The following is a 24,618-nucleotide window of genomic DNA, read 5'->3' as shown; positions in this document are numbered from 1 at the left end:
TCTATTCTGCACACTGTGTGTAAACAAGGGGTTGTGCAAACGTTTTCCCTCTTAGGGCCACATACAGAAAAATATACAACTTGCAGGGCCACTCAGTAAAAATAAAGTATACTTGTCTTGTGTTAGATCCTTCAGGTCTGGTTTCTTAGGTCACCATCAGCAGCCCTTCTGTATAATTAGCCTTGTTCTGTTGTTGAAGCTCTGTTTTGTGTCAAGACTCAGAAGTACAATACTGCCAAGTGCAAGTTTCATGTGTCGGCCGATATTACATTAAAGTTAAGAAAGTAGTTGAGAAATTGAAGATTAATTGCAGCCGGCCCCTTTACCAAAGTTTGTGCCTCTATAGGTATTGATATGGGAAAATGCCAGGCCCCTCTGGGTTCCCTCTGGGTTCCCTCTGGGTTCCCCTGGGAACTCACCTGCCTTACCTTCACTATTGTGACACCCATGTGGGCACTATTCAGTAAATGACTTAGTAGCGGGGAAAAATGCAGTTAGTTTTCTCTTGTTGCTCAGTTTTTACTTATATGATATGAATGTATATCTTCTATTTGGTTGTCTGTGTAATTAGTTCATTCCTGTTCTATGGAGCGCGTCCGGTGACCAACTTTCAGTGGGCGGGACGGCGCGGGGTGATTGACGGCCAAACCAGCCAATCGTATCTATGTCCTCAAGTTTCTGCCATCTGAAAGGGGCGGGGACTCTTCTAGATATATCAACCAATCAGGAACGCCGTGAGTTCCTGAGCAACCAATTAGGAGCTCGGTGTGTTTCTGCGTGTGTCGGAGTGGCGTCGGGCAGCTCGGTGCTTCAGAGGGGGATAACTGTTTAATAATAAAGGTAAGTAGTTTTCCCGGTGACAAACGCCGCCTCTCTATTAAAATGCACAGGCTTGTTAGCAGGCGTTGTTGTGGAGCGAGCGCAGGGGCGGCATGTTAATGTTGATAACGGGACTCACGGATAACGGGGCTTCCGTGAGCCCCGGTGTCGGTCCGCGGTGCAGCCGGAGCGAGTGGCTTCGGACCGGCCAGAAGGTGCAGCGAGCGGCGGAGAAAACTGCCTTCAAAAGCTTCCATTCGGCTGACTTTCCAGTTTAACACCTGCTGCTCTGTCCAGCCTGAATGTGGACCTTCAGAAAGTGACAGCAGAGCCGTCCACTGCCCGATCACATCAGCTCTCCTCTAATTCAGCTGCAAGCACTTTTACCATGTGTGACCCACTGTGTGCTCCTGTAATAATTCATTCTAACTTGTCAGAGTCGGTTATTACTGGACTGTCTCCATCCACTCCTGCCCTGTCTTCATTGCAGATGCAGTTCATGCTCCTGTTCAGCCGCCAAGGCAAGCTCAGGCTCCAGAAGTGGTACGTGCCTCTGTCTGATAAGGAGAAGAAGAAGATCACCAGAGAGCTGGTGCAGACGGTGCTGGCTCGCAAGCCCAAAATGTGCAGCTTCCTGGAGTGGAGAGACCTCAAGATAGTGTATAAGAGGTGGGTAGAGTTTAGACTCAGTCAGGTTGGTTCAAAATGAACCAGGATCTTATCTGCTCGACTGCCTTCAGGGTAAAATGTGTTTCAGGTCTGATCTCTCAGCCATGCGCCTCAGGCTGGGAATTGGGAGCGAGTGTTGCCAAAGAGTTGCTCGCAGACTACAACAAGAAAGAGCATCAATTGTGCCTCATCATATTCTGTTGCCGTGCCAACGGACAAGCAGGCAGACTGTAGGTGAACCCCAGTGACCCACCAGGGACCGGCCACACACACGTCGGTCCACCAACCTGATTCCAGGAGTCTGAGTTGTTGTTGGTTTTCCACTGCCTGTTTACACCTTGTTGTTTCTCATTTAAAGTGGAATTCTATCCCTCATATAGTGGTCATGAATACAAAACGTTCCAAGTGGGGATGGGAGCAAATCCATGTCCGGTCATTTATAGGAAAGGCTTTTAATGAGTTGAAGCGACACATATAAAATGAAGACAAACAGTCGGATAAAATAAAGTGCACATTTACAGAGGATGTAGGAAATGTAGCAACTACAGTTCAGGAAATACTGAAAAGTATGCAATAAATGTTAGCAAACAAAGAATATCATCACAGAAATAGTATTCTATTTATTTCCACTATATCTGTATTGCTAAAGGAATTAATATTCTGATAAACTGAAATCACTGCAAGAACCACCAAATGACCACTCCTGACATACTGTAGAACACGTGATGCTAAATTATATTTACAGTTCATTGTACTTGTGTATGGCTGCTTTAATATAAATATACATATTTATGTAGTACTGTTTTACTATCACTACTACATTGCTCATGGTACATTTATAGTTACTGTAGTTTCTGAGCACTCCTTTCTTTTAAGAGTGATAATAAAAGTAGTTTATTAAAAGTAAAAATGGTCTTTTATAGACTGCCTATAAAATAACATATAGACTACTAACTGGTTCTTCCGATAAGAAAGAAAAATGTCCGCATGCAGCCTCACACCGTGTTTCCACTGAGTCAGCGTGTCAAACATGACGGGTCAAAACGGGCCTCACAAGGTTCTAATCTGCCAAACAAGGTTCCAAAGAAAACTCTTTTTTTTTTTTTTTTAAACAAATTTCTTCAGAGCTTTGGACACAACACAAGACTGAGGCTCGAGCAGTGATATCAGCGACGCTGCCATGAGAGCTGGCTACCTCATTCATATCAAACTGGCCTCAGAGCCACGCTGTCAGGGTGAGGTTGTTCAAACACCCTCGATGCAGCCGCTGCTGGAGGAGCTCCTCAGACGTTCCACTGTAATTTACACCTGAACGTTTCATTAACATCAGCCTTATGCTGAGATTGCCCTCATTTTTAGTAGTATTTTGTTGGGGTTTTATGAAAATATCCACATTTTCATCACATATACTTTGTGTCACAAACAAAGAAAAAGTTTTAAAGTTTATATTTGAAGGTTATAAAGGCACTCAAGATGAAATTAGACTGTGGCCATTGAGCTAAAACGAGTTTGACGCCCCTGATCTAAGACCATTTTTATTCACATTAATCAACCTTTCATTTTCTCGACTGACAAGTTTCAATCACAATTATAGTTTTAAACAAATAAAAACCATGAAGAAGTTTAAATTTTAATGCTGCGGTTTCCATTTTGTGTCATTGGCAGATGGTTTTTGTGCACAACTCAAGACTCTCGTCTTTCAAAGCTCCATGCGAGACCTTTTGGATGTTCTAGCCAACATACTTTAGACACTTTCATCCTCATATTAGGTGTAATTTTGCACCAAACCAGAACCGGCACTGCAGACAGCCGAGTGGAAGCTCAGCGCTTTAGTTCTCTGAATCCTTAAGCCTCATATTGTCTTCTGTCTGATGTGTCAGAACTGATCTGGGATCAGACGGAGTTATGTTGGCTCTGTGGCCAGTGGAGCTCATCCTGCTCATATTTAGATTGCTTGGATATTTTATTTGTTCTTTTTTAAATTACAGCTTCAAGCAAAACTTTTAGCTTCAAATTTTTACAGAATTCCGATACAAAAATATGAGAATTGTAAATGTATTATTTTGGCAACCAACCCTAAACTGAAAATGAATCCGAGTTCAATATCAATTATTTAGTGTCTTATTTGCACTTTTGATGTCCATAACTTGGTAATATGAAGCTATTACCAGTGTTTGGACTAATAAATTATAAAGTAAGGTATTACAGTAAAACAGGGATTTTCAAAAATGTTTGAGAGGATTTGTCTCCTTTACACACCTGAAGCACGTTTCCTTCCCCTCAACGAGCATGTTTTATCTCAATGTCTCTCAACATTTCATCCACAACAAATCCCTAAAAAGTGTATTTGAACAAAACCAACATATCCCTCCACTTGTCTTCTTTTATCCTGATTGTGCTGAGAAAAGGCTTTTGACCCCCGTTGACCTCCTGATTTGACCTTCTGGTCTTTTAACCACAGTTGCTGTGAAATATGAATTAATTAAAAAAAAAAAGTATTTTCAGTGATTTGCACAATAGCAGTTATAAAGTGAAAGATAGTGTTGAAATGTGATCATATATAATCAATTGTTTATTTTAATACAATTTCTTCATTTGCGGTGAAAACATTTGTTATAGCCTGCTGAGTAGTGTGATCGTAGTACACTACATGTAGTGTGATACTATTTAACTGATTGTTTAGTGAATAATAACAAACCTTAAGCGATGGTATTTTAATACTCGGTACATTGTGATGCTGCTCCACTTTTCAGATTAACTGAACAAAATTTTAATCAAATGCACGTCACAAAATATTCCCGCTGATTATTTTTATACTGTTTCTTCAAAAGACAAGAAGAAGTTTATTATTGACATTATTGTGTGTTTTCACAATTTCTCAGCATTTCGAAAAGCTTTTTGTGTTTTCATCAGGACCAGTAATCAGGAGCCCCCGAGCAGCAGTCTCTAAGATTCATTTCCATTCCTCCTCATGACGTTTTCTGTTCTGACAATCATTTTGGAAGCATTGAACTTATACATGACGAGCTTGAGGAAGTTTTGTCTGTGAGGAGACTGACGGTGTGCCCGAGATAACATCGATTCATACATACTTTTTTAAGCCCGTCGTGTACACGTGACATGCTTGGGTTCACCCGGTCAGATGTGTGTCGTTGGTCAGAGGACAGGAGTCTTGAAAAGAGGTTTGGGTTTGATTCCAGGCCGTGTCACGATTTTTTATTTATTTATTTATTTTCATTGCTTCACGTCGTCCAGACGTCGTGTTTGGACGTTCATGTCATGTCCAGACAGGACGTCCATACAATGTCCCCCGAAGACGTCTTCTGGAGGAAAGGACATGACGTCTTAAAGACGTGATTTGGACCACTGTTGCTCAGTGGGAACCTTACTTTCTACGCTATGGGACGTGGAAAAATGAAGACTGCTCATTCACTTCCTGTTGAATGGCTGGCTGGTGCGTCAGCCACAGGACCAGTGCTGCCTCACTTCCCTGCACTGTACGCAGTAGAAGCCACTGAAGTGAAGCCTTTGTGCTTCCTGAGCTCGGCTCTGCCTCGTATTCATTTACACAAACACTGGACAAAGAGCCAGCGCACCACCAAACACTCAAGAATCCATTTTCCAGCAGTGCAAGCAGTAAAATGTAAATCAACCAAGGTTCTGCCTGTCTCTTCAGGTTGAGGACCAGGATTTTCTGCCCCTTGGTGCAGTTGGTTGTGGCCTGTTGCCCCTCTGGTCTGGTTGCAAGGGATCAACTGACCGGCGCCTCCATTAGCCAATCATCACATGCTTAAAGAGTGCCTGAGGGATTATCGCTGGATAAAGAACCATGGCCGAGGAGAGCTTAACTGTTTCAGCCTTCTGCATCCGGCTCCTGGCTCTTAAATGAATACCCTGCACAGAGTGAACAGCCATCTTTAATAATACTGCAGAAGTCTCAGCACTATTTCAGCCAGACGGTAAACACTGCGTCAACCCGAGAAGCCCGTCCAAACACCAAAAAATTTAAAAGTCAGCTCTCCTCAGTTAGTCTTCCTGGTGGACGATGCGCTTCTCACACTGATGCATGTTTCAATATTCTGCCAGATCTTCTTGTGGAGTTGAAAGGTTGTGGCCCGCCGTTGTGTTGCAGATACGCCAGCTTGTACTTCTGCTGCGCCATCGAGGACCAGGACAATGAGCTCATCACGCTGGAGATCATCCACAGATACGTGGAGCTGCTGGATAAATACTTTGGCAGTGTGCGTTTGTGCTGCTTCCTTTTCATTCTTCCCCTGGGAGTTTTCTTCCATAACGGGCGGGGTTTACTCTTTGGTCAACAGGTTTGTGAGCTGGACATCATTTTCAACTTTGAGAAGGCCTATTTCATCCTGGACGAGTTCTTGCTGGGCGGCGAGGCTCAGGAGACGTCCAAAAAGAACGTGCTGAAGGCGATAGAGCAGGCCGACCTGCTGCAGGAGGTGAGGCTTCACAACCTGAGTCATACTCATCATGTTGAATGTAATCTGCACTCCCTCTTCATTCTGCGCCGGCATTTCTGACTGAAAGGAGGAGAAAACTTAGACTTAAACTAGTCCACTACTACCAGGTTAAAGATTTGATTCTTAGACTTTCACTTGGTAACAGCAAACCAGTTTCCAGCTGATCGAGGTAAAGTTTTAGAAACTTTACAAACTCTATCAGCTCTACGCTGGCTGTGCTCTTCCCCGGACACAGCCAGCGAAAGGTTCAATCAACATTCAACACATTAATTCAATGTAGTAATTTATGTCTTTACCTGATTTTGACGGCTATATTCTCCTGGATATAAGAGAACAGTAGCTGGAGGCCGTGTGGGATTTTCTCTTGACTGCTTACTGAAACCAAGATGTATTTTTAATGTTAGTGTGAAAATCCCATTGTTTTTTAATATTACTTTATTTTTCCAGAAACAAACCAACAAATAAAGACTTTTGATACTCGGTTGGTTTGTTGAGCAAGATCGTCTTCACAGTTGATGCACTTTTTCATCCTTTTCAGAAGCCTAACTCTGATGAGAAATAACTCCATCCTCAATGTCTCATCATGAGCGTCCTCATTATAAATACATTATATAATGCACATGTCTCAGCATTAACAGGCCAGTTCCCCCACTGTTTTACACCTTCAACCACCTTTTTTTAAGATGCATAGAAGCTTGACAGACTCAACCAATGAATGTCCTGATCTCTAGAGCAAATCATGGAAAACAACTGATAATTTAATTCAGGCATCAAACCAAGAAGTTCTACAAAAAACGTTGAAAGTTAGAAAACTGCACTCATTTCGAGGTGTTTTGACTCATTCAAACGCTATTTCACTAATGCCTGAAACCATCTGTTGCCTGTGATCCCGCTGTGCTCAGATGAAGGCAGGTAAATACTTCCAGACTGCTGATGTGTGAAAACAGAAGATAAATACACTGTCAACAATATAAAACCTCTGTTTCATTTCATTAGAATCTCTATTATTTTTAGGTGTTTTCCAGTTGAAATCAAAGTGTTTGTCCACACGTATGTTTAGACTTTATAACTAGAGGTTTAATTATGCAAACCAGTTCGGCTGCGACCACAACGTTGGTCAAACCAAAGGTTTAGCAATCCCTCGCAGACATGCAGACGTCTTTACTTGCAAATCTAAAGTAATTTTACTCGACCTCATACTTCCAGGGAGTCTTTCATATCGAGGCCCTTTTCTCTTTCACACACACCTCCTGACCATTTTATCATAAATTTAGTCATGATGCAATATTTAAGTTGATTTCTTTTGCTTCTTGTGACCCCCCCCCCCCCCCCCCCCCCCTCCCCACAAGCTTCACATTGATGAATTTGTGTTGCACTTCGTTTGCTTGATCTCAACCTTGATTTCTGCTGAACTGTTTTTCTCTCTGCTTGTTTATTCTTCACTGTTGTGATTTGCAGAATATAGACTATCAGATGCGCCTGTTTGCAGGTACAGTTTGTCAACTTAAGCCTTTGCTGTAGAGCTAGATGGCCAGCCGTAGAGGAGCTGTAGCTTCACTAGTATAACCCCTCCAGACATATAACAGACATGTGAGCAACAGCAATGTCTCCATGTGTGCGAAGCGTAAGAATTGAAGTTGCTCATGTGTTGTTCTGCCTCATATTGACCTCATGTAACTCTTGATATCTCCAATGTAACTGTAATAATATTCATTAATAACTCTTCATTAGTTGCATATTCTCACAAAGTAACTTGTTCTTACTGGAAGTTAAATAATCATTTATTGTGTGTTTTTACAAGAATGTTCTTGATTGATTTTCTTGCTTAACTTCAGTTTAATCTAGTTTCTTCAGGCTTCCATCATAGCTGAAAACGAGTGTTGTACCCCAGACGCACGGTGTCATTCTCTGCATTGCCGAGAGCTCGCCGGCACGTCGCTCCCAGACGAGCATTTCATGCAGCGAGGACATAATTACAGTAGCTCAAACCACTGTGTAGAAGTAGAATTGTGACCGTCAGGGTCGTCAGCAGCACACCAACACACCGCCATACGCCACCGGGCTCCAGTTTCAGGCTCAGTCCATTCGCACTTTAACGCACCTTCCAGGAGACATCTCGTAGCTGTCAATCGTATGGCTGCAGCTATTTTTACACGAACGTCTGTACGCGATGAGAAAGGCCAACCTGTCGGATTGACATGTAGTATGAGCCTGTGAAGGCTGAACACACAGTTCAAACAGGGCCTGTGCTTGGTCCAGTCTATCATAGATGTAATCAATCAGTCCGACAGCCACTGATGGGTTTTCTAGATTTGTTTGCTCAACATTTAGTCAGTCAGTGCACCAAAAGGCCGGTGCTAATGAGTTCTGGGAAAGAAAATCAGGCCCCTGCTGACAGCATACTGTATTAACAACCACCAGAGAAAATGGATGCGAATGCTCAAGAATCAACTCACTTGGTTTGTAAGGGACTTTCTCTTTTCCCTTAACTCACACAAAGTTCTCAAACTATCTCGGATTCTGCTTCTAGTGACAAACATGCGTATCTGAGGTGGAATCTTTCATTATCAATTGTGTTCAAATGCCGCCTGTCTGGCGGAGAATAATCACTTCTGTCATCTGTGTGAATGAGATGTTATGGAAGATGAAGATGAGCGCACCGAAGTTTAAACTCTCTCTGAACCAGTACTCATGTTACCAGACCACGAATATGAATGAGGCTGAAGTAAGTAATAAAGAGAGCTATGCAGTTGGCAGCATTAGGAAATGTGAATGCGGCCTACCTATTACCGTCTGCTCTGAGGCAGCTGCCGCCCAGCCAAGTCCGTAATCCCCGAGGACAAACTGTGAAGCTGTTCATTGATTTACAGTCGGCAGCTCCATCAGGTAGCTGCACCGCAGAGAACATACTGTACTGTGATCCCGAAAGGCTTATGGTAAGTTCTTAATGTGGCTGGATTCAAGGTTTATAAAGTGGAAAGCTGCTGGGAAGCATTAGCTTGATGTTCTCACTTCAGCGTGGTGAAAACCCTGAAGGGGGGCAGTCAGGTCCACCTTCTGGGGTCTCTGACGGCCTCACTTCTGTATTTATAGAGCCAGAGTGAAGACTGGGGGAGTTTGCCAAATGAGGAGATCTTGTAATGGGCGTAGAGTCCATCCTTGCCTCCATCCAGGCCCCTGGTAACTACTGGACTGGTGCAGTCCTTCGGTCAGCATGGGTTTGAAGCTCTGCGTGCCCTGATCCTTTGCATGTCCCTCTCTCTCACAGCTCTTAGCCACAGATACAGTGTGAGGAGTGTAACAGACATGAGCTCAAACCTCAGTGTTTAAGACATGTCTGAATACTCAGGCAGTATAAACCTTCACTTCACTGTTTGGGTCCAACTGGATTATTCTGCGTTTTCAATTGATACGAATAGTCTTTGTCAAAAAGTTACTCTGGTCATGAGGAGTAATTCAAGGTGAAAGAGGTTTTCTGCCTGTTTGTACTAACACGCTGAATGAAACTGCTCTGATCAATGATTATTTTAACGTTTTATTTGGGTTTTGCGTTTATGTATACTAATATACAGAAAGTGTGATATAACCAAAGTTTAAAGGGGGCCGATTATGTTTGTCTGTATTTTCAGTCAGACATTGTGTGTTCATGTTAAATGTGGCCAAAGTGTCAAATATTGCGTTTACTGCATGTTTCTGTACTTCAGATAGCTGATGTCAATATTTCGTTTCAGTATGTTTGACATTTGCTTCAGAAGACAACTGATGGCAAGATGATGAGGCTGGTGTCAAATTATCAGCTGTTGATGCTGCGAGTCAGTGTCAGCAGGCTCAGCATTGTTAAGAGAAAAGCTTTCCACAAAGTCCTGAAGTGGGTTTACAGGAAGAGGAGGAGAGAGGCAAGCTATATCAGCTTGATTTAGAGACGCTTCTGAAAGCGAGAGCGGAAACATTATCTAAAATAATAAGTCGATATTGTTTCTGAAAGTTGTTTTTTTGTGTGTTGGTCCAGAATAATTACAACGGGCTGAAAGTCAGTGTAATCGGTCCCCTTTAACCCGTTTTAATGCATCTTCTAATTAACAACAAGACAAGGAAGTTGTGTCATTTGTTCTTATGTAAAGACCAAAACCAGCAAAGAGTCAATCTGTCTCTTAACACTCGCAGTTTCATATCCATCTCTCTGCTCCGGTCCTTTGTGTGTCCAGCTATTAAAATGGAATTTCCAAATGTAGTTTTTCCTTTTTAAAAAGGCTCGAGCCGTACGTGTGTTGTAGTCTTCAGCTCACGTCACTGGTCAGTAGTTCCTGGTGAGTTGACTGAGACGTCTTCACAGCTGATTGATAAACATTCCTCCTGCCACAAAGTTTTAGAAGCAGCGGGGGGGGGGGGGGGGATTGTGTTATTCAGGGTGGACTTAAACCTCTGGGCATGTGCTTGGATAAGCAACTTATTCTCATTAATTTGATTAATTTCTTGCTGGTTTTGGTCTTTTCTCTGCAGATCACTGTCCTGAAATATGTGTAGGGTTACTGGGGGAAAGATAAAGAAAGCAGCTTTATTCCTATGCATCGCTGCAGTGATAATAAAGTCAGTAGCACAATCAACCCAAACGCAGAAATTAGTGACGCAGGGAGAAATCACTTTGTTAACACACTGTTTGACAGTGTAATTCGGTAATCGGGCTGCTCAGCTGGAGCTTTTGGTACTCGCTAGTACCGATAGTGAGGTTTGTTCCCGAAGCCTTGAGCCGGCGTCTTCATGAGAATCTGAACAGAATGTCCACATAAAGGTCAGAGGCCATCAAACCCTGGCTGGTAAAACAATGGCGGGGCAGTTGGGGCTCATTTGGAATCAGGGCCTTCTGCTTGCAGGCATTAGCAGGCACACAGTGCAGTAATTACATGGAAGGCATACCTCAGGGGATTTGGTGGGAGCTATTTTAATAAGCCTTTAATGAAATATTTCTCAGGAGCTGGCCATTACTTTGGTGCCAGCAAGCAGATCTTCCTTTGGAATAATTATCCCTCAGAAGATTTCCGGCTCGGCTCGGCCCTGCACGGGAGACATCCCAGATAAATTGAGCGGAGACGTGAAGGGGGCACAGTCACTGTGGCGGCGTTAGTGTCAGCCGCTCTGTAGACGCTGAGACACTTTGAGCAGATCTGAGACGACTTGACAGTTCATCATTCTCTTTGTCTTTGTCCTTATATAAAAATGTTTGCCTCACAGGTGTGATGGTCCCAAATATGGCCTCTGAGTCTTCTGGTCTTTTCCAGAATTAGGCCTCCTAAGGTGAATAATTTCTGTCTGTCGGTTTAGGCTGTCTGTACCTCTAGAGCCCTCTAGCCTCAGTCTTCTTACTGTGTGTATATTTTGTATGTATAATAATGTGTCTGTAGTGCAAGTCCCACTGGTTAAAACGGTGCCCTGGTGTTGTTTATGGTCTCGTGCTTATAGAAAAAGTCTCCACACGGCTGATATGTTTGTATTGGAGAAAAAAGTCTGTCTTCATCCCACTTTACTCTCCACTCTATGTGTTAACGTTTCATTGACACGCTCCTTTAAGTCTGTTCTGTGATATTCGTGTCGACAGGTTTCACTCTGTAGTCGCAGACATTTTCACTACATAGAAGTGTTCACACTCCGAGTGTCTTCATATTTATAGGTTTACTTTTATTTTCCCTTCCAGAAGTAATGCTGGTGTCCTTAGAGTACATTTTAACTCCCTCTTTAACTCTCACTGGAAAATGGGACACATTGCTGATAATAGTTTAACGTGGTTTCTTTATTTCAATAAACGTTGGTGTAGATCCAGAATAAATACCAACAGAGTAAAGAACTAGAGATGGGTATATCTAGAATGTGTACAGGAGAAAAGCCTGTTGGAGAACCAGAAAGCTACGAGATTTAAACAGAAGTGGCGCTTGTGTCAGTCAGAATAGAGCCGGCGAGTTCAAGGACTCAGTCCTTGATATGGATGATTACAGGCACAGACATTAAACAGCAGAGTCTCAGGCAGAAGCTCCAGAAAACTTTTACAATGCAACTCAAACTGTTTGGAATTCTAAAACAAAACATGGTAGGAATATGATATGGGAGCTGTGAATAAGGCCGTTGGCCTGCTGCATGTCCTGTGTGTGAAGTGTGTTATCGTGATTTCTGAGCTGTGTGTGTTTCTCTCCCCCAGCCCCGTCATGAGTACTTTAATGTGCCTGTGTACTGATTGGGCTGCCGTGGCTGCTGCTGCTGCTGCTGCTGCTGCTGCTGCTGCTGCTGCTGCTGCTGCTGCTGCTGCTGCTGCTGCTGCTGCTGCTGCTGCTCCACCCTGCATGCTGTGCTCCTCAGTGCCTGGCACCTTCCCCTCTGCCCTCTGAGCACCTGTCATTCTCATTGACTTGGTTTGGGAGTGTTGCAATATTCTCATTTCAAATTCAGTCTCCATATGTGCCAGTCACGATACAGTATTATCACAATGTTGAAAGTAAATTGAAAAGCCCTGAAATGAAATTAAAAAGTGAAAGGATTTCAGACAAACGGGGTGTTTTGGTGGTCCTGTGAAGGAAGGAAAAAGTCAGGATTTACTTCAACAATGTGAATATGGAGCCAGTGTATGTATTCTGTTGTGGCGTGTTATTGCTCCTGTGTTTGTGTCGCTTCAGCCACTGTGTGAACAAATATTACAGCTGTTCACTTTCTGACATTTTGTCCTGAGCTCATAAAGTCTTTAGTTCAACAAGAGCTCAGGTTTATGACATTTCTTTAAGATTTGATGCTTAGAAATACTCTTAAACTCCATTTGGTTTAAATCTCAGATCTCAGCTAAATGTGACAGAGTTTTCTCACTGTGAGTGTTTTTGTGTGTGTGTTTGTAATCCCGACCTCTCCTCTTGTTAATCTGTGCCGTCGCCTCTCAGCCTGGGCAGTGTGACCTGCGCCGTGTTGCAGACGTTGTGGTTCAGATGCACGAGAGTGTCTGTCTGTGTTTAAGGACTTCAGACGTGCAACATGCAATATTTCTTACTTTTAATACTTCCTTTAAACACAAAGGTGGCTTCACTTGCATGTTTTGTACTGCGTCTTCATAAATACTTAAAATAAACAATCGAGCAAATAAGATGAAAGACACGTGTGTGAATCTCAGAGCTGTTTGAACATAAATTTGACCGCTCACACACTTTCTTTGAGTTTCTTCATGTTCATGTTCATCAGTTGGTTCCCAGATCTTGATTTCTGTCTGAATGTACATGATGTCAGTCGCATGTGTTTGTTTATCTGCTCTTTTGTTGCTTTGTCACTTTTTGTTTGTACCTACTAACTTCCCATCACGTGTATTTGACCCTCAGTGTTGATATGGACTTCATGTTTTAACTTCAAAAGTCAAAGAGAAGCTGTGTTTCAGCGGGAGAGGACTGTTAGTCAACACATTAGTTTTTACGTCTTTCTCATAGACGAGTCAACATTTAAGTGTTAAGAGTGATTATGCACCATGGTAATGTTTGAAGATTTAAATACTACAGGGGAAACACTAAAGGTAAGTGGTATTAGTGGGGATTTGCTAAAGCAAAAGGCACTTTGTTCTAATTAACCTGAGCTCCTTTTGGTTTTCTAACTGCAGGTGAAGGGAGCTATTTGACAGAACTTGGTTAAAAATCAGCCTGAACATATTTTATCCATCTTGAAACACTGAACATGTTTGGTTCAACTGTCACTGATTGACGGAGCGATCCCTATAAACGGAGTGTTTCTGTGAATAGGAGGTCATAAATAAAAAGGTTTCGGCTCTTGATCAGTAGAACACGTGTGTCTTTTTTTAAAAATAGCATCTCTATTTCTGGCTTCGTAGTGTTTATAGTTGCTATAGCTGACGTTTGTCAATGTTATCAACGTTTATATTTCTCAAAACTTTGAATTGTGCTAAACTCCATTATCTTTTAGACAACGAGCCGTAGGAGCCGAGGGATTTCATGACTGTAACCTAACAGTGCCCACCAGTGACGAGTCTATAAGTTAATGGGCCTGTGATGGTTCAAACCTTTTCCAAGTTAAAACAACGTGACTTTGCACCGAAGCCGTCTGCGGCTGCGTCGTTGTCTCTCCTCTTGTTCTGAAGCAGGTTGTCTGTCTCACTGCTCTGACTAAATCCCTCTCTTTACTTTGTGCTGAACCTTGATTTAGGATGCCAAAGTAAGTCTTTCTCTTTCTTGATGCCAACATTAAATTGTCAGATTGCTGTTTAAACACGATAAAGGCAGCTGTCTTTCACTTTTTGAAATTTACTTTCTCTCTTTTTTTCATTTGTCTTTGTGAGTGCACCATATTCCAGATATCTTAGAGGCAAGCTTTCACAGCTGCTTGTGTCTCAGATCTCCAATTATTGACGGAGCAAAATGGAGATCATCGAGGAGGTTTTATTTGGCGATACCGATGATGCAAAACAGAAATTGCTGCTGTTTCGAGACGTCACTTCTCAGAGAACCAGCTGGTTTTTGTTGCGTGACATTAGTACATTATTTCACACCAGAGGGGATAAAGAAGGAGGAGCAGTTCGTCTTTGTTCCTTTCCCTGTTGAATTAATAAATAAGTGTAAATGTTTAGATTGGAGCTCTACTTTGGGCATCAAGCTGTAATGTGCAGATGATTGCCTTATAGCAGCAGCTGTTCTTTTTTTTAACCAATTCCATGATTCCAATAATAAGTATTGCAATCCAAACTATTTTCGGTAAAAGGTGTTGAGAAAAAAAATACGGTCTCAACTGACATTTGTCAAAATGCTCATGGCCCTTCTGCCAACATGACCATGTTGAGGTTTATGATTGAAACACATAGACGGAGCACCAGGGAGCAGCTGAGCTCTTCTGTTGGCGCCAGCTTCATCTTGAGCTCTATATCAATATTATTCAGCTTTTCCTACCATCCCTTCATTTTCAGTTTAGATTTTGGGACGTGAAGATATTTATAATTATCAGTGTAACATATAACAGCTCAGGATACACATCTACCCAACATAAAGCTTTTACCAGTCATATCTTTAAAACTGGAAAATATGATGAAGAATTCGATCGACCAACAAGAAACTTTACGGGGATTAGTGATGAGGATGATGAGGGGAGACGACTCAGCCAGAAGCTGATCCAGTGAAAAAGTCTCGGGTTGTTAAAGTTCAGCTTCAAGGACGCTGAACTGATGTTTTCTTTTTAGACGCTTAACCTTTGACTCTCCTGGTCTCGACGCCTATGAACATGTGGAGTGTAGGTTTAATCAATATACACAAAGAGTGACATTCATTTGATTTAATGTTGATGTCATAAACTTTTAGTTAGTTTGTTTTTTAAGTTTGTACCAGTGAGCTTGGGTGAGGGACGTTTGTGTTTACATTCTGCCCACACGCTGTACTCCTGGTGTCCAGTAGGTGGCAGAACGAAAAACAGAAAAGCAGATCCTCACAAATTAAAGTAGAATGATGAAAGACAGAAGAGCAAGGAGTCCATAGAAACATTCTGAACAAAAAATAATGTTTTAACCTGTAATATAACTTCAAGTACATATCATTTGTTTACATCAACACTCCGAGCCCCACAACAATTTGATTACAAATGAATCTGGTAAAATATAGCTGATATTTGATCTCTTCACTATGACTCCTGGTTCTGGAGTCTCAGTCCTGCATGTTTTCAATGTTCCCCCTGAAGTTAATGAATGTATCACGACGAAGCTCTGCAGAAAGTCTGACAATGAGTAAATCACTGAAACTGCAGGACCTGGAGCGGCCGTCCCACATCGGTGATCGTCCAACTCTGTCTGCATCTGTACTGATTATGATTGTCGCTTTAACATAAAAGGGGACAATTCACATTCCTGCAACCCTGTAATGCACAGAACAATTGAAAGCAACAGCCTAAAGCAAAAGTCATGAAGACAATGCAAAAGACAAGAGCACACAAACACATGAGCAGCACTTAACCCAGGTTTTGTTTGACGTCTCCAGTGAGCCTTCCTCCCTGATCGGTGTGGATAACATGTTGTTGCCCCCCACAGGAAGCAGAGACTCCTCGCAGCGTTCTGGAGGAGATTGGACTGACATAGACATCGTCTTGGTTTGTGGCTGATAACCAGTCCTGCTCATTTCTGCTCATCGACTGTTTTCTGTGTCTGTCTGTGTTCCTTCACTCTGTTTTTCTTTTCATTCGGTGTTTTAAGGAAAACAATGTAGTAATATTTGTATTTTCCCCGCCGAGTTATTTATTTCTTCTCTGTGATGACAGTCATGGAACTGAATATGTTAATAATTGATCATTTCTACTTCATTTGGTGGAAGTTCTCAGTTTCAAACATGTTTGACAAAACTGTGTTTTATCAAGACAACCAAAGAGTTTTATTTCACCTGCTTCTTTAATGCCGTGGTGTGATTATACTAAGACTGTACAACATGTTTCAATCACGACATGTTCATCTGAACCAACTGTTCTCTCGGTTCGAGCTGGATTGACGTTGAAGTGGCTTCAAAAACTATAAATGTACATTTAACAATGAGAAATCTCTCAGTTTACAAGCCATCAGCTTTCCCACACCCCACTTCAAGCTGCTGAATGCCTTAATCTCCATCTGATGTTCATATCTCAAAAAGCAACAATCCATTAGGAGATATATCTGCATGCCGGCGCAACGTAGCAGGTAAATACACTGAACTGACTGTGTTACATGAAGAACTAAGGTACCGTTCTCACTGTTTACTACTGGGATTCTGAAACCACTGACCAAGTTAATAAGCAGTATCATAGATAATCGATTAAAGACATGTAATCTGAGACTTAAAGCTGTGTAAATCATTTCCTGGCCAAAGGGTGGCAAAGTTCAGAGCAGGTTAAGAGAAAAGTGTTATTTTGTCCAAGAGCTGTATTGTGCATGAAAATGAAATGAGATTCTATGAAAATGTTCCCGATAAGACTGCGAGATGTTTCTCTTTCTCTGCTTTCTCAGGAAAGAAACTTGATTAACTAGTGCCATTGGCTGATGATATTTATGAGGAATATCAGGCTGGAAGACTCAAAATTAAAGTAGATTGACAGAAAAAAACGTATACAACTTTACCTTTGCACGTCAAGACTGTGAGAGGTTTTTAGTTGAAAGATTCAAACGATGAGGTGAACATCAATAAAATAAAAAGGCTGATGTTTCATAATGCCATGAGCATTTATTTCTTTACAGTCTTCAGCAACAGGATATTATGCACATATACTTGGTTTCTTTAGAAAAAAATAAATAAAAAAAAATGCATTACCAAACAAAACAAAAGTAAAATTTCAGCTCAACATTAGTTGGAGAAACTTGAACCAAAATGGTTTTGCACTCATCTTATTTTATCATATCGTCTCTTATCATTTTATTTGTCTTCATTACAATTGCAGTGATTTCTGATTCAATTTCTGTGTATATTAATAGAATAATTAATACTTTTACCCATTTTTTCCATCGAAATGTCAAATTAAGAGTAAAAGTCATATTGATATATAACATCCCCATGACCCCCAGATTTTATTTTTTGTATTGAGACAGTGAGCATGGACAGACTGAGGGACTTGGGGGGCTGTAAACGCAGAGTAGATCTTCATCACTGTCTCTCTACTTCACATTTTTGGATGAATTCTGTGTTATGCAGGGGCAATGCAGCAGGAGGAAACATCTGAAGGGTTCATGAAAATAACAGTTATTAATTGTAGTACAATCAAAAGGCATTAATTTTCCACAAGTAACAGAGGCAATTCAAGATTTTAAGATGGGCGTCAATGTGAAACCACAAGTGTAGCAGTTATATCGATAACTAACTATATGTAAAAGTTTGCCAGGCATCTTAAATTGAAAGTCGTGACTCGCAGGACAAGAGTTGTGTTTTGGTGTCGCAGTGTGATTTGAGCTGTGAAGGGGAGCGCCGTCCTCCCACACTTTGGAAACCTATTCTAGAGGAGGTTCTATTGTTTAGGTCGCTCTCTCTCTTTTTGATGCTGTTTGACCGTCTGAGTCACTCTGGGCACATTTTGTTTCTCAGTTTGTTTGTTTAATGTGCCTCCTAGTCCTGTTTGTGTTTGTGTGTAATCTCTCCATGATCATAATCGTTGTAACACACCAGGGTTTTTAAATCTTAATACTGCCAGTTTTATATGACTTCCTATGTGTTCCCATGTACATTGGACTGTGTCTAGTGTACTGCATCTCATAGGTGTGACTGATCTATGCTATTCTATATTGAGTGTATACAGTAGCTATAGCATTGCGGTCCATCATTACGGGTGTCTGAAATGGACCGATAATAAAAGTCGTGTTTTCTTCTCACATTCAACAATAAACAGCACGTTTCCTTAACTTTTTCCTGCAGCCGTCACTCACAGAACGTAACCTGATGCATGAAAACACAGGAGAGTAGGACAACAACAACAACAACACACAGACGGTAATAATAATAATAATAAAGTTGTTTTTTTAATAGTATGAGACCATACATACAATGCAGCTTGTAAAGGCACCAACACAAAACATACTTTGGTCTCTCTTCCGGAGGACGGCTGCTTGTTTAGACGAGAACGACTCTGCACACATGTTCAGTCATCCGCTCAACAATTCGGACACGGTTGATGCACTGTTGATCTTTTCCAGTAATAAACTGCTGACAATTGAAAATGGCATTTTAAGTAAGACATGTTATTATTCCTTAATGACCAAAACAACTGGGAGGACGTACCAACAGTAAATAGTAACAGATATATAGAATCACAATGATTTTCAAATGTCACCTGAGCAGAGATAACTCATCAGACGCTGAAAATAAGAAAACACATCAGTTCATCAACATTTATGTTGCTGTGCTCAAATTCTAAATCACAATTCAGCAAATCCATCAACTGGTAAAATGTCCAACAAGCAACAGCTGATAAATCATTAATGTTCTATTATAAAGAAAATGGCAGCCTTTTACAAGTTCACATTGTCCCAAGCTTTCTGAGATCCGCTTGTAACAAGGTGGATTTTTCTTTTATGTAGAAAGAGTCGGCTCAGTTTGAAGTTAAACTTCATATGAAAATACATTTTACAGCTCATGTGAAATCCTCCAGCGGTGGAAAGAAGCAGCTTTGCAATTTAGTTTTTTTTCCACCTCGTGCCATTATTGCAACCTGAAGCTTCAGTGAAGCCAAAAGGCAGGTTTCTGTTTCAGGCAGCCGGCGGTCCAAACCTTAATGTTTGGTACTGAAATGCATCTTCAAAAAAAAAAAAAGAGGAGAAAACACAATATCACAGGATGACAGCAGGCTCTTCTATGTACGCCTGCAAAGTTATTTTAGAAACAGAATCCTTGAATTTTACTGATATTCACTGACAATTCTTTAAAAGCTTTTAGAAGGACAGCAGGAACTCTTGAGGAAGAGGAAGTTGGGATTACATATTTTCTTTTAGTAACTAGATAAATATATCAGGTAAAGATTCATCTGTACCACAACCAAAGCCTGAACTCAGTGTGATATTTATGAAACTGGTTGGAGAGGATTTTAACTCTCGGGGGGGGGGTTCAGTGGTTCAGTACATCACCTGCAATAGAGAGGGAACGCACTCAGTTTAGAGACTAAGAGTAAAGCTTAATGGTCTAAAACAGCGATCAGCTTTGGAAAAGATGTTTGTTTGTTTGTTTATGTGGCTGTTTGATGGGAGCCTGAGCCGCTGCGTTCCAGTGATTCCACCGGGCCTGACGTGGAGGTCGTTGCTCTACTGCTGCTGTCAGAAGACTCTGAAAACACAGCCACGTCACGATAATACGCAAAAAATAGCTCACACTTGAATATGTCTCTGGCCTCACGTCCTAATTCATGTGAGCTGACACGCTCCACAGCAGTGCCTTGCTCAACTGATTCTCCTGCCCTGCAGCCAACCACCTCGGACAACCCGGCACCGAGGAACTCCATCTGTTCAGGGGCGTCTTTTCATCGGCTGACACTAGGAGGCGTCTGCCGCCGCTCTAACTGTCCTCCTTCAGCATCGCTTCGATTTCCTGATCCCACCCGTCATCTCGATTCTCGCCATCCGCCAACACGTCGTACTCCTGGAGCTCCTCCTGCAGCTCCTTCTCCCAGTCCGCCGCCTCCTCTGGAGGAGAAAAACCAAAGCACACGGTGAAGAGTGGCAGCGAGAGGCTGATGAACAGCTCTACAGAGACGCGACGACCCAGGAGGCCCACCCTGTGGCTGGGCCGGCTGATCCTTCTTGTCCAGAACCAGCTGCTCCATTTCTTTCAGGAGATCGTCTTCATTTATTTTGCACGACCCGAAGGCATCGCTCGCAAACTCAGCCACAGGAGGGCTGACGGAGAGCTGCTCTTCATCCTTTCACAAGACAAAGGGGAGGATGAGATTTTCAGATCTTCAGCCATTGCTCCGAAATTCACTCTCAGGTTAGGATGTTTTCCAGATGTTAAGGTTCTGAAGGATTTTTAAAAAAGGTCAAGTGGAAGGTGTAAAAGACGTCTTCATGGGGAAACGCTGAGTCGTGACTCTAAACGACTTCACACGGAGTCCCAATATGGCTGCAAGCATCTCTTGTGCATCGTTTCACACTGAAAACTGATCCTCTACATCGACTCAACGGGTCTGTCTCAGTGAGAAAGTCACATTCCACCCCAGATATTAGATAAACCCACTTTGTCAGGCCTCTCTCCGGGAAAAACAAGGCTTAGGGTTTTGGACCTGTGCGGTAGTGAGACGATGGTTCTAGACTCTACGGTAACTTGTTTTGCTAAAACAAACTGAATAAAACATCAACACTTGGCAGTGGCAAATAACTTTTTAGATTCTTAATAAATACTTTAAACTGTGTGAAGAGAAAGAAGATTGATTTGAAGTACTACATTCATTGTATTTGTTGTTGGTAAATATAATACTTTTGCACTTTTGTTTCCAATTTAGTATTCTCTGAATCACAACGCACAAAACATTCCCGGTGGATGAGTTATTGAATTTGGGGCGGAACATCATGTGATAATTACGGACATTGTTTCATGGGAACTTTATGTTAGTGTTCTCGAAGGTGAAGTCCATGTTGATGTTCTACGACGTTTTAAGAGCGCTCCACTGTTCGAGAGGCACTCATGAACCCGGAGGCAGCAGAACTGTTGGACAATACCTCTGTACTCTTTGACTTGCAGGGGGCGGGAGACGTTCTCAGCTTTACCACATCTGCATCTGTATTTAGAGGAAATAAAAACCACTCGTTATTCACGCGGAAACATTTTTCACGACTACAGATTCTTTGCTTTGCCTCATTTGAGCATCACAAAGCCAAAGGTGAGAAACACAAATGACAAACAGTTGAGCGTTCGATCAACGGGGGCCTGAGCTTTACACTTGACACAGGGATTTTACCCTTCTGATGAGGATCTTCACCACTGGAGCAGCTTCTCTCTGCCTTCCTTCGCTCAACAGCCTGTTGAGCAGCAAGAGCTGTGAGCTGAGCCGACTGCTTGATCAAGGACACGCGGTAGAAGTAATTCTTCCAGAATACCTCCTCTTTGACCCTTAACAAAAAGAGCAACACAGCCTAAGGACACACTCTGCTGAACACACAGGAGGGTGAAGTTGGTCAGTAAGTGAGACGTTCTGACTGTTTGGGGACCAGATGGAAGCGCATCTTCCTCAGGAGCTCGTCCTCCTCCAGCATCACCATGGCGACTGGATACATTTGCTCAAAGTCAAAGTGAAATTGCACCCCAGCAGGAGGCTCTCGCAAGAAATTTCTTTTGTCCTGTTGTCAAAAGACGCAACACAATGAAGTTACTTGTTCTGGCAAGACATTGGTGCACATTTTAACTGTTCCTTTAATACCACAACAAGTGTTTTATGAGTTTTCTCACTGCTGAGAGGGCCAAGATCTGTTGCTGTATGGTGTCCTCTTCATAATAACCAACCCATGGAGGCACAGCAGAGCCTGGGAACAACAGAAAAGCAGGTGTGGAGTTACGGTATAGTAAAAGTGCCCACATGTTAGCGATGGTTGATAATGACAAAACTGTGGTATTGACTGATGGAGACCATTTTACCAGTTTGCATTATTTTGCAATAAAAACCTCCTACAATGAAGGACTAAATCAGAATGTAAGTTTAATCAGGAAAAAAAAAAAAAAAAACCTTTCTGGTGAACCCACACGTCATTTCCAATTAACCATAAATAACATGTCAGAAGTTATAAATGAGATATTTTACTATTTCCTGGAAAATATTTCATTTTGAATTTGATGGTACCACTACATCTCAATAGAGCGGGAATATGAGCAACCCAAGGATGGTAATTGGGAACAAATATAAAACAACTGGAGGAATATTTCACAACTAGTTAGGTTCATTTGACGACAGGCGAGTGACATGAGTTGGTGTAAAAGTTGCATTTAAGAGAGAACATCATCTCGGACGTAAACGTGGGCAGGGAGTCACTAACATTTTGTAAAAATAAATAAATAACTCAAGTGTCTTATTTCAAGATACCAACACACACACTGAATGATAAGCTGTTAGACAATAAAGAGAAATCAGCGCGCATGTGGAACCAGGTCCAACAACCTGGATGCTGATAACCTTCAGGCCCCAATCCTGAGTTTAAACCAGGATGATCCTCTATCAAAAGAAAACTTTTGGAACAGTGTCATCGTGTAAATAATATGGCAACAGAGGCCTTGATGACTCTTGATGAGGTGGAATCCTGCAACAGACAAGAAGTTTTCCTCTTCTTAAATTCCAGCAATTTATCTTGTCACTTTGTTTACGTTTACAAACCGATCTAAATGGAATAAACATGGCTCTGTTCCAATTTCTTGGAGCTATGTTGCTGTAGTCAAATTCAAAATGGGCTCATATATTTTCCACGAAACAGTAAAATGATCGTGTTTTAACACTTGTTTATATTTGATTGGAAACTGAATGTAGTTCATGAGATTTGAACATCAATGGATTGTTTTTGTGGCAATTAACACAGCGTACCAAAATTTTAGAACTGGGGTTGCGCCTAAATCCCTTCTATAACAAATTCTGAAATATGTGTTTGTATTCCGTTTAGTAATAAAATACCAATCTGTACTGCAAGAACATCCAGAGAGCCACTCAAGTACCTTGTCTGTCCCTAACATAAATGAAGATACACCAGCAGAGAGAAAGAAAACTAGTAAAAAAACTCCAAAGGGTAGTGAATGCCACAGTGGCTCAACACTGCCACCCAGTGGACAAACGTGACATTACTTTCATCTCACACCTAAAGTAAATTCCAGTGTATTAGTACGAGTAGGCTTTCATTTTATTCTCTTTTTATTTGTCCAATATAGCATTTAGTTCAGAACATTTTAAACACGGCTAAACACAATGATGTTTATTCACGTATATGTCAATAGGCCATGTACAGTACTGGAATACCCCTGTGCACCACATGTACTGCCAGGTGACCTCTCCTGCTGCACAAACATCTCCATACAGGGACCAATGAAGTCACCTTGGACCTTTGAGATGGGGTATTTACCCTGTGAGGTTGAGTTTGAAAGTGAACTCAATGCCAGTGTGACTCCAACAACAGGAGTACCACCTAAATGTTACTGTGTACCTGTGATGGGGGCCAAACTACATTTTCAGGTAATGATCACTGAAAACAGAAGTACTCACTGGATTGTTTTGCCTTTTTCTCCTGGACAAACCTTTGCTGCTCCTTCTGGAAATCACCCAAGATCGTCTGAGGGGAGAGAACATTTTATTTAACTAACAAAAAAACCACACACTCCATGTTCGTGAGAATAAGAGTTGGGAGAGTTGATGACCTTATCAATAATCCCATTAATGTTTCCCTCCTCCACGCTCTTCTTCAGGTGCTGTGCCGTCTCAACCACGGACTCGGACAGCTTCTTTGAGGCGCTGCTGGCGAAGTTATAGATGTAACCTGGAACAGGAGGCGGAAGAGCAGAAGATACAGGCTCTCTGTGCAGAAACAGCAGGGGGATTGTGCTCAGGAGGCTTACCACCGAGACCCGTGGGTTTCTCCGCAGGTTGAGACGGTTCCTCCTCCCCAGCAGGACTCTGCTCGCTTCGGGCAGCCGCCGCCGCCGCCGCCGCCTTCCTGCTTCCACCGCTGGTTTCTCCGCCTTGCTGCTCGCTGCCGAGCCACGACCCCCAGCCCTTCAACATTCTCCCGCGAGTCGACCAAGAAAAGTGAGAAGAGGTGCGCTAACATGCTCCCGTCATGTTTGTTTACTTGTTGAATGCAGACTTTCTGGTTGTGCGTGAGCAACTCGACGCAGCTGGTGACGTGCTCGCGCTGCGGCGGCTCTCCTTCCGCGAAGCGGACTGGTTTGTCCCTGCTGCCCTCCCGTACGGGTTGCCGTGGAAACCATGGAAACTTACGCGCTCCGCTTTGTACTTTTGGCTAAATGGCTAAAGCTAATTTATAGTTAGAAACTGTGATGAGTTAGACCTGGATCCACACAGAGACGAAAGTGGAACGTCCTGTTTTGAAACAGTTTTTTTTTTTTTAGTTTTTTTTAATCTCCATTCAGATTGCGTTAATCTCCTGGTTTTCGTGGCGGACGCTAGATGGCAGACCTGCGCCGCGGTTCGTCCACTTTGTCGCGCCTGTTGTCCCGGG

The 24,618-nt window shown here is 42.2% G+C and overlaps 2 protein-coding genes across 9 annotated transcripts; one reads left to right on the top strand and one right to left on the bottom strand.

Moving 5' to 3' along the window:
• Window positions 1–742: 742 nt before the first annotated feature.
• Window positions 743–18,302, top strand: LOC308116232 (AP-1 complex subunit sigma-2). Of its 8 annotated transcripts, none has more exons than XR_013935762.1 (7): window positions 743–840; window positions 1,310–1,488; window positions 5,621–5,729; window positions 5,811–5,948; window positions 7,435–7,458; window positions 11,199–11,261; window positions 12,157–13,762. XR_013935762.1 is itself a non-coding variant. In XM_080474286.1 (7 exons), exons 2-6 carry the CDS (start codon window positions 1,310–1,312, stop codon window positions 11,249–11,251), a joined length of 510 nt encoding a protein of 169 aa, XP_080330412.1. In that variant the 5' UTR covers window positions 743–840; the 3' UTR covers window positions 11,252–11,261; window positions 12,157–14,236. The 8 variants fall into 8 exon arrangements, 6 of the variants coding, with proteins under 6 accessions (XP_080330412.1, XP_080330413.1, XP_080330416.1 ...); XM_080474286.1 differs by having other exon boundaries at window positions 7,428–7,458; window positions 12,157–14,236; XR_013935763.1 differs by lacking the exon at window positions 7,435–7,458 and having other exon boundaries at window positions 12,157–13,759.
• Window positions 18,303–18,422: 120 nt separating this feature from the next.
• LOC308116231 (synapse-associated protein 1-like) lies at window positions 18,423–24,307 on the bottom strand. The gene is made up of 9 exons (XM_080474285.1): window positions 23,996–24,307; window positions 23,798–23,916; window positions 23,646–23,712; window positions 21,857–21,930; window positions 21,608–21,747; window positions 21,369–21,520; window positions 21,130–21,188; window positions 20,189–20,333; window positions 18,423–20,097 (listed from the first exon to the last, which is right to left on the bottom strand). Exons 1-9 carry the CDS (start codon window positions 24,159–24,161, stop codon window positions 19,970–19,972), a joined length of 1,050 nt encoding a protein of 349 aa, XP_080330411.1. The 5' UTR covers window positions 24,162–24,307; the 3' UTR covers window positions 18,423–19,969.
• Window positions 24,308–24,618: the final 311 nt, after the last annotated feature.

The sequence above is a fragment of the Lipophrys pholis genome (genome assembly GCF_963383615.2).
Source record: "Lipophrys pholis genome assembly, chromosome: 10".
NCBI classification, from domain to species: domain Eukaryota; kingdom Metazoa; phylum Chordata; class Actinopteri; order Blenniiformes; family Blenniidae; genus Lipophrys; species Lipophrys pholis.
Note: the sequence above shows the minus strand (reverse complement) of the source record. Positions and strands in the feature narration are given on the sequence as shown.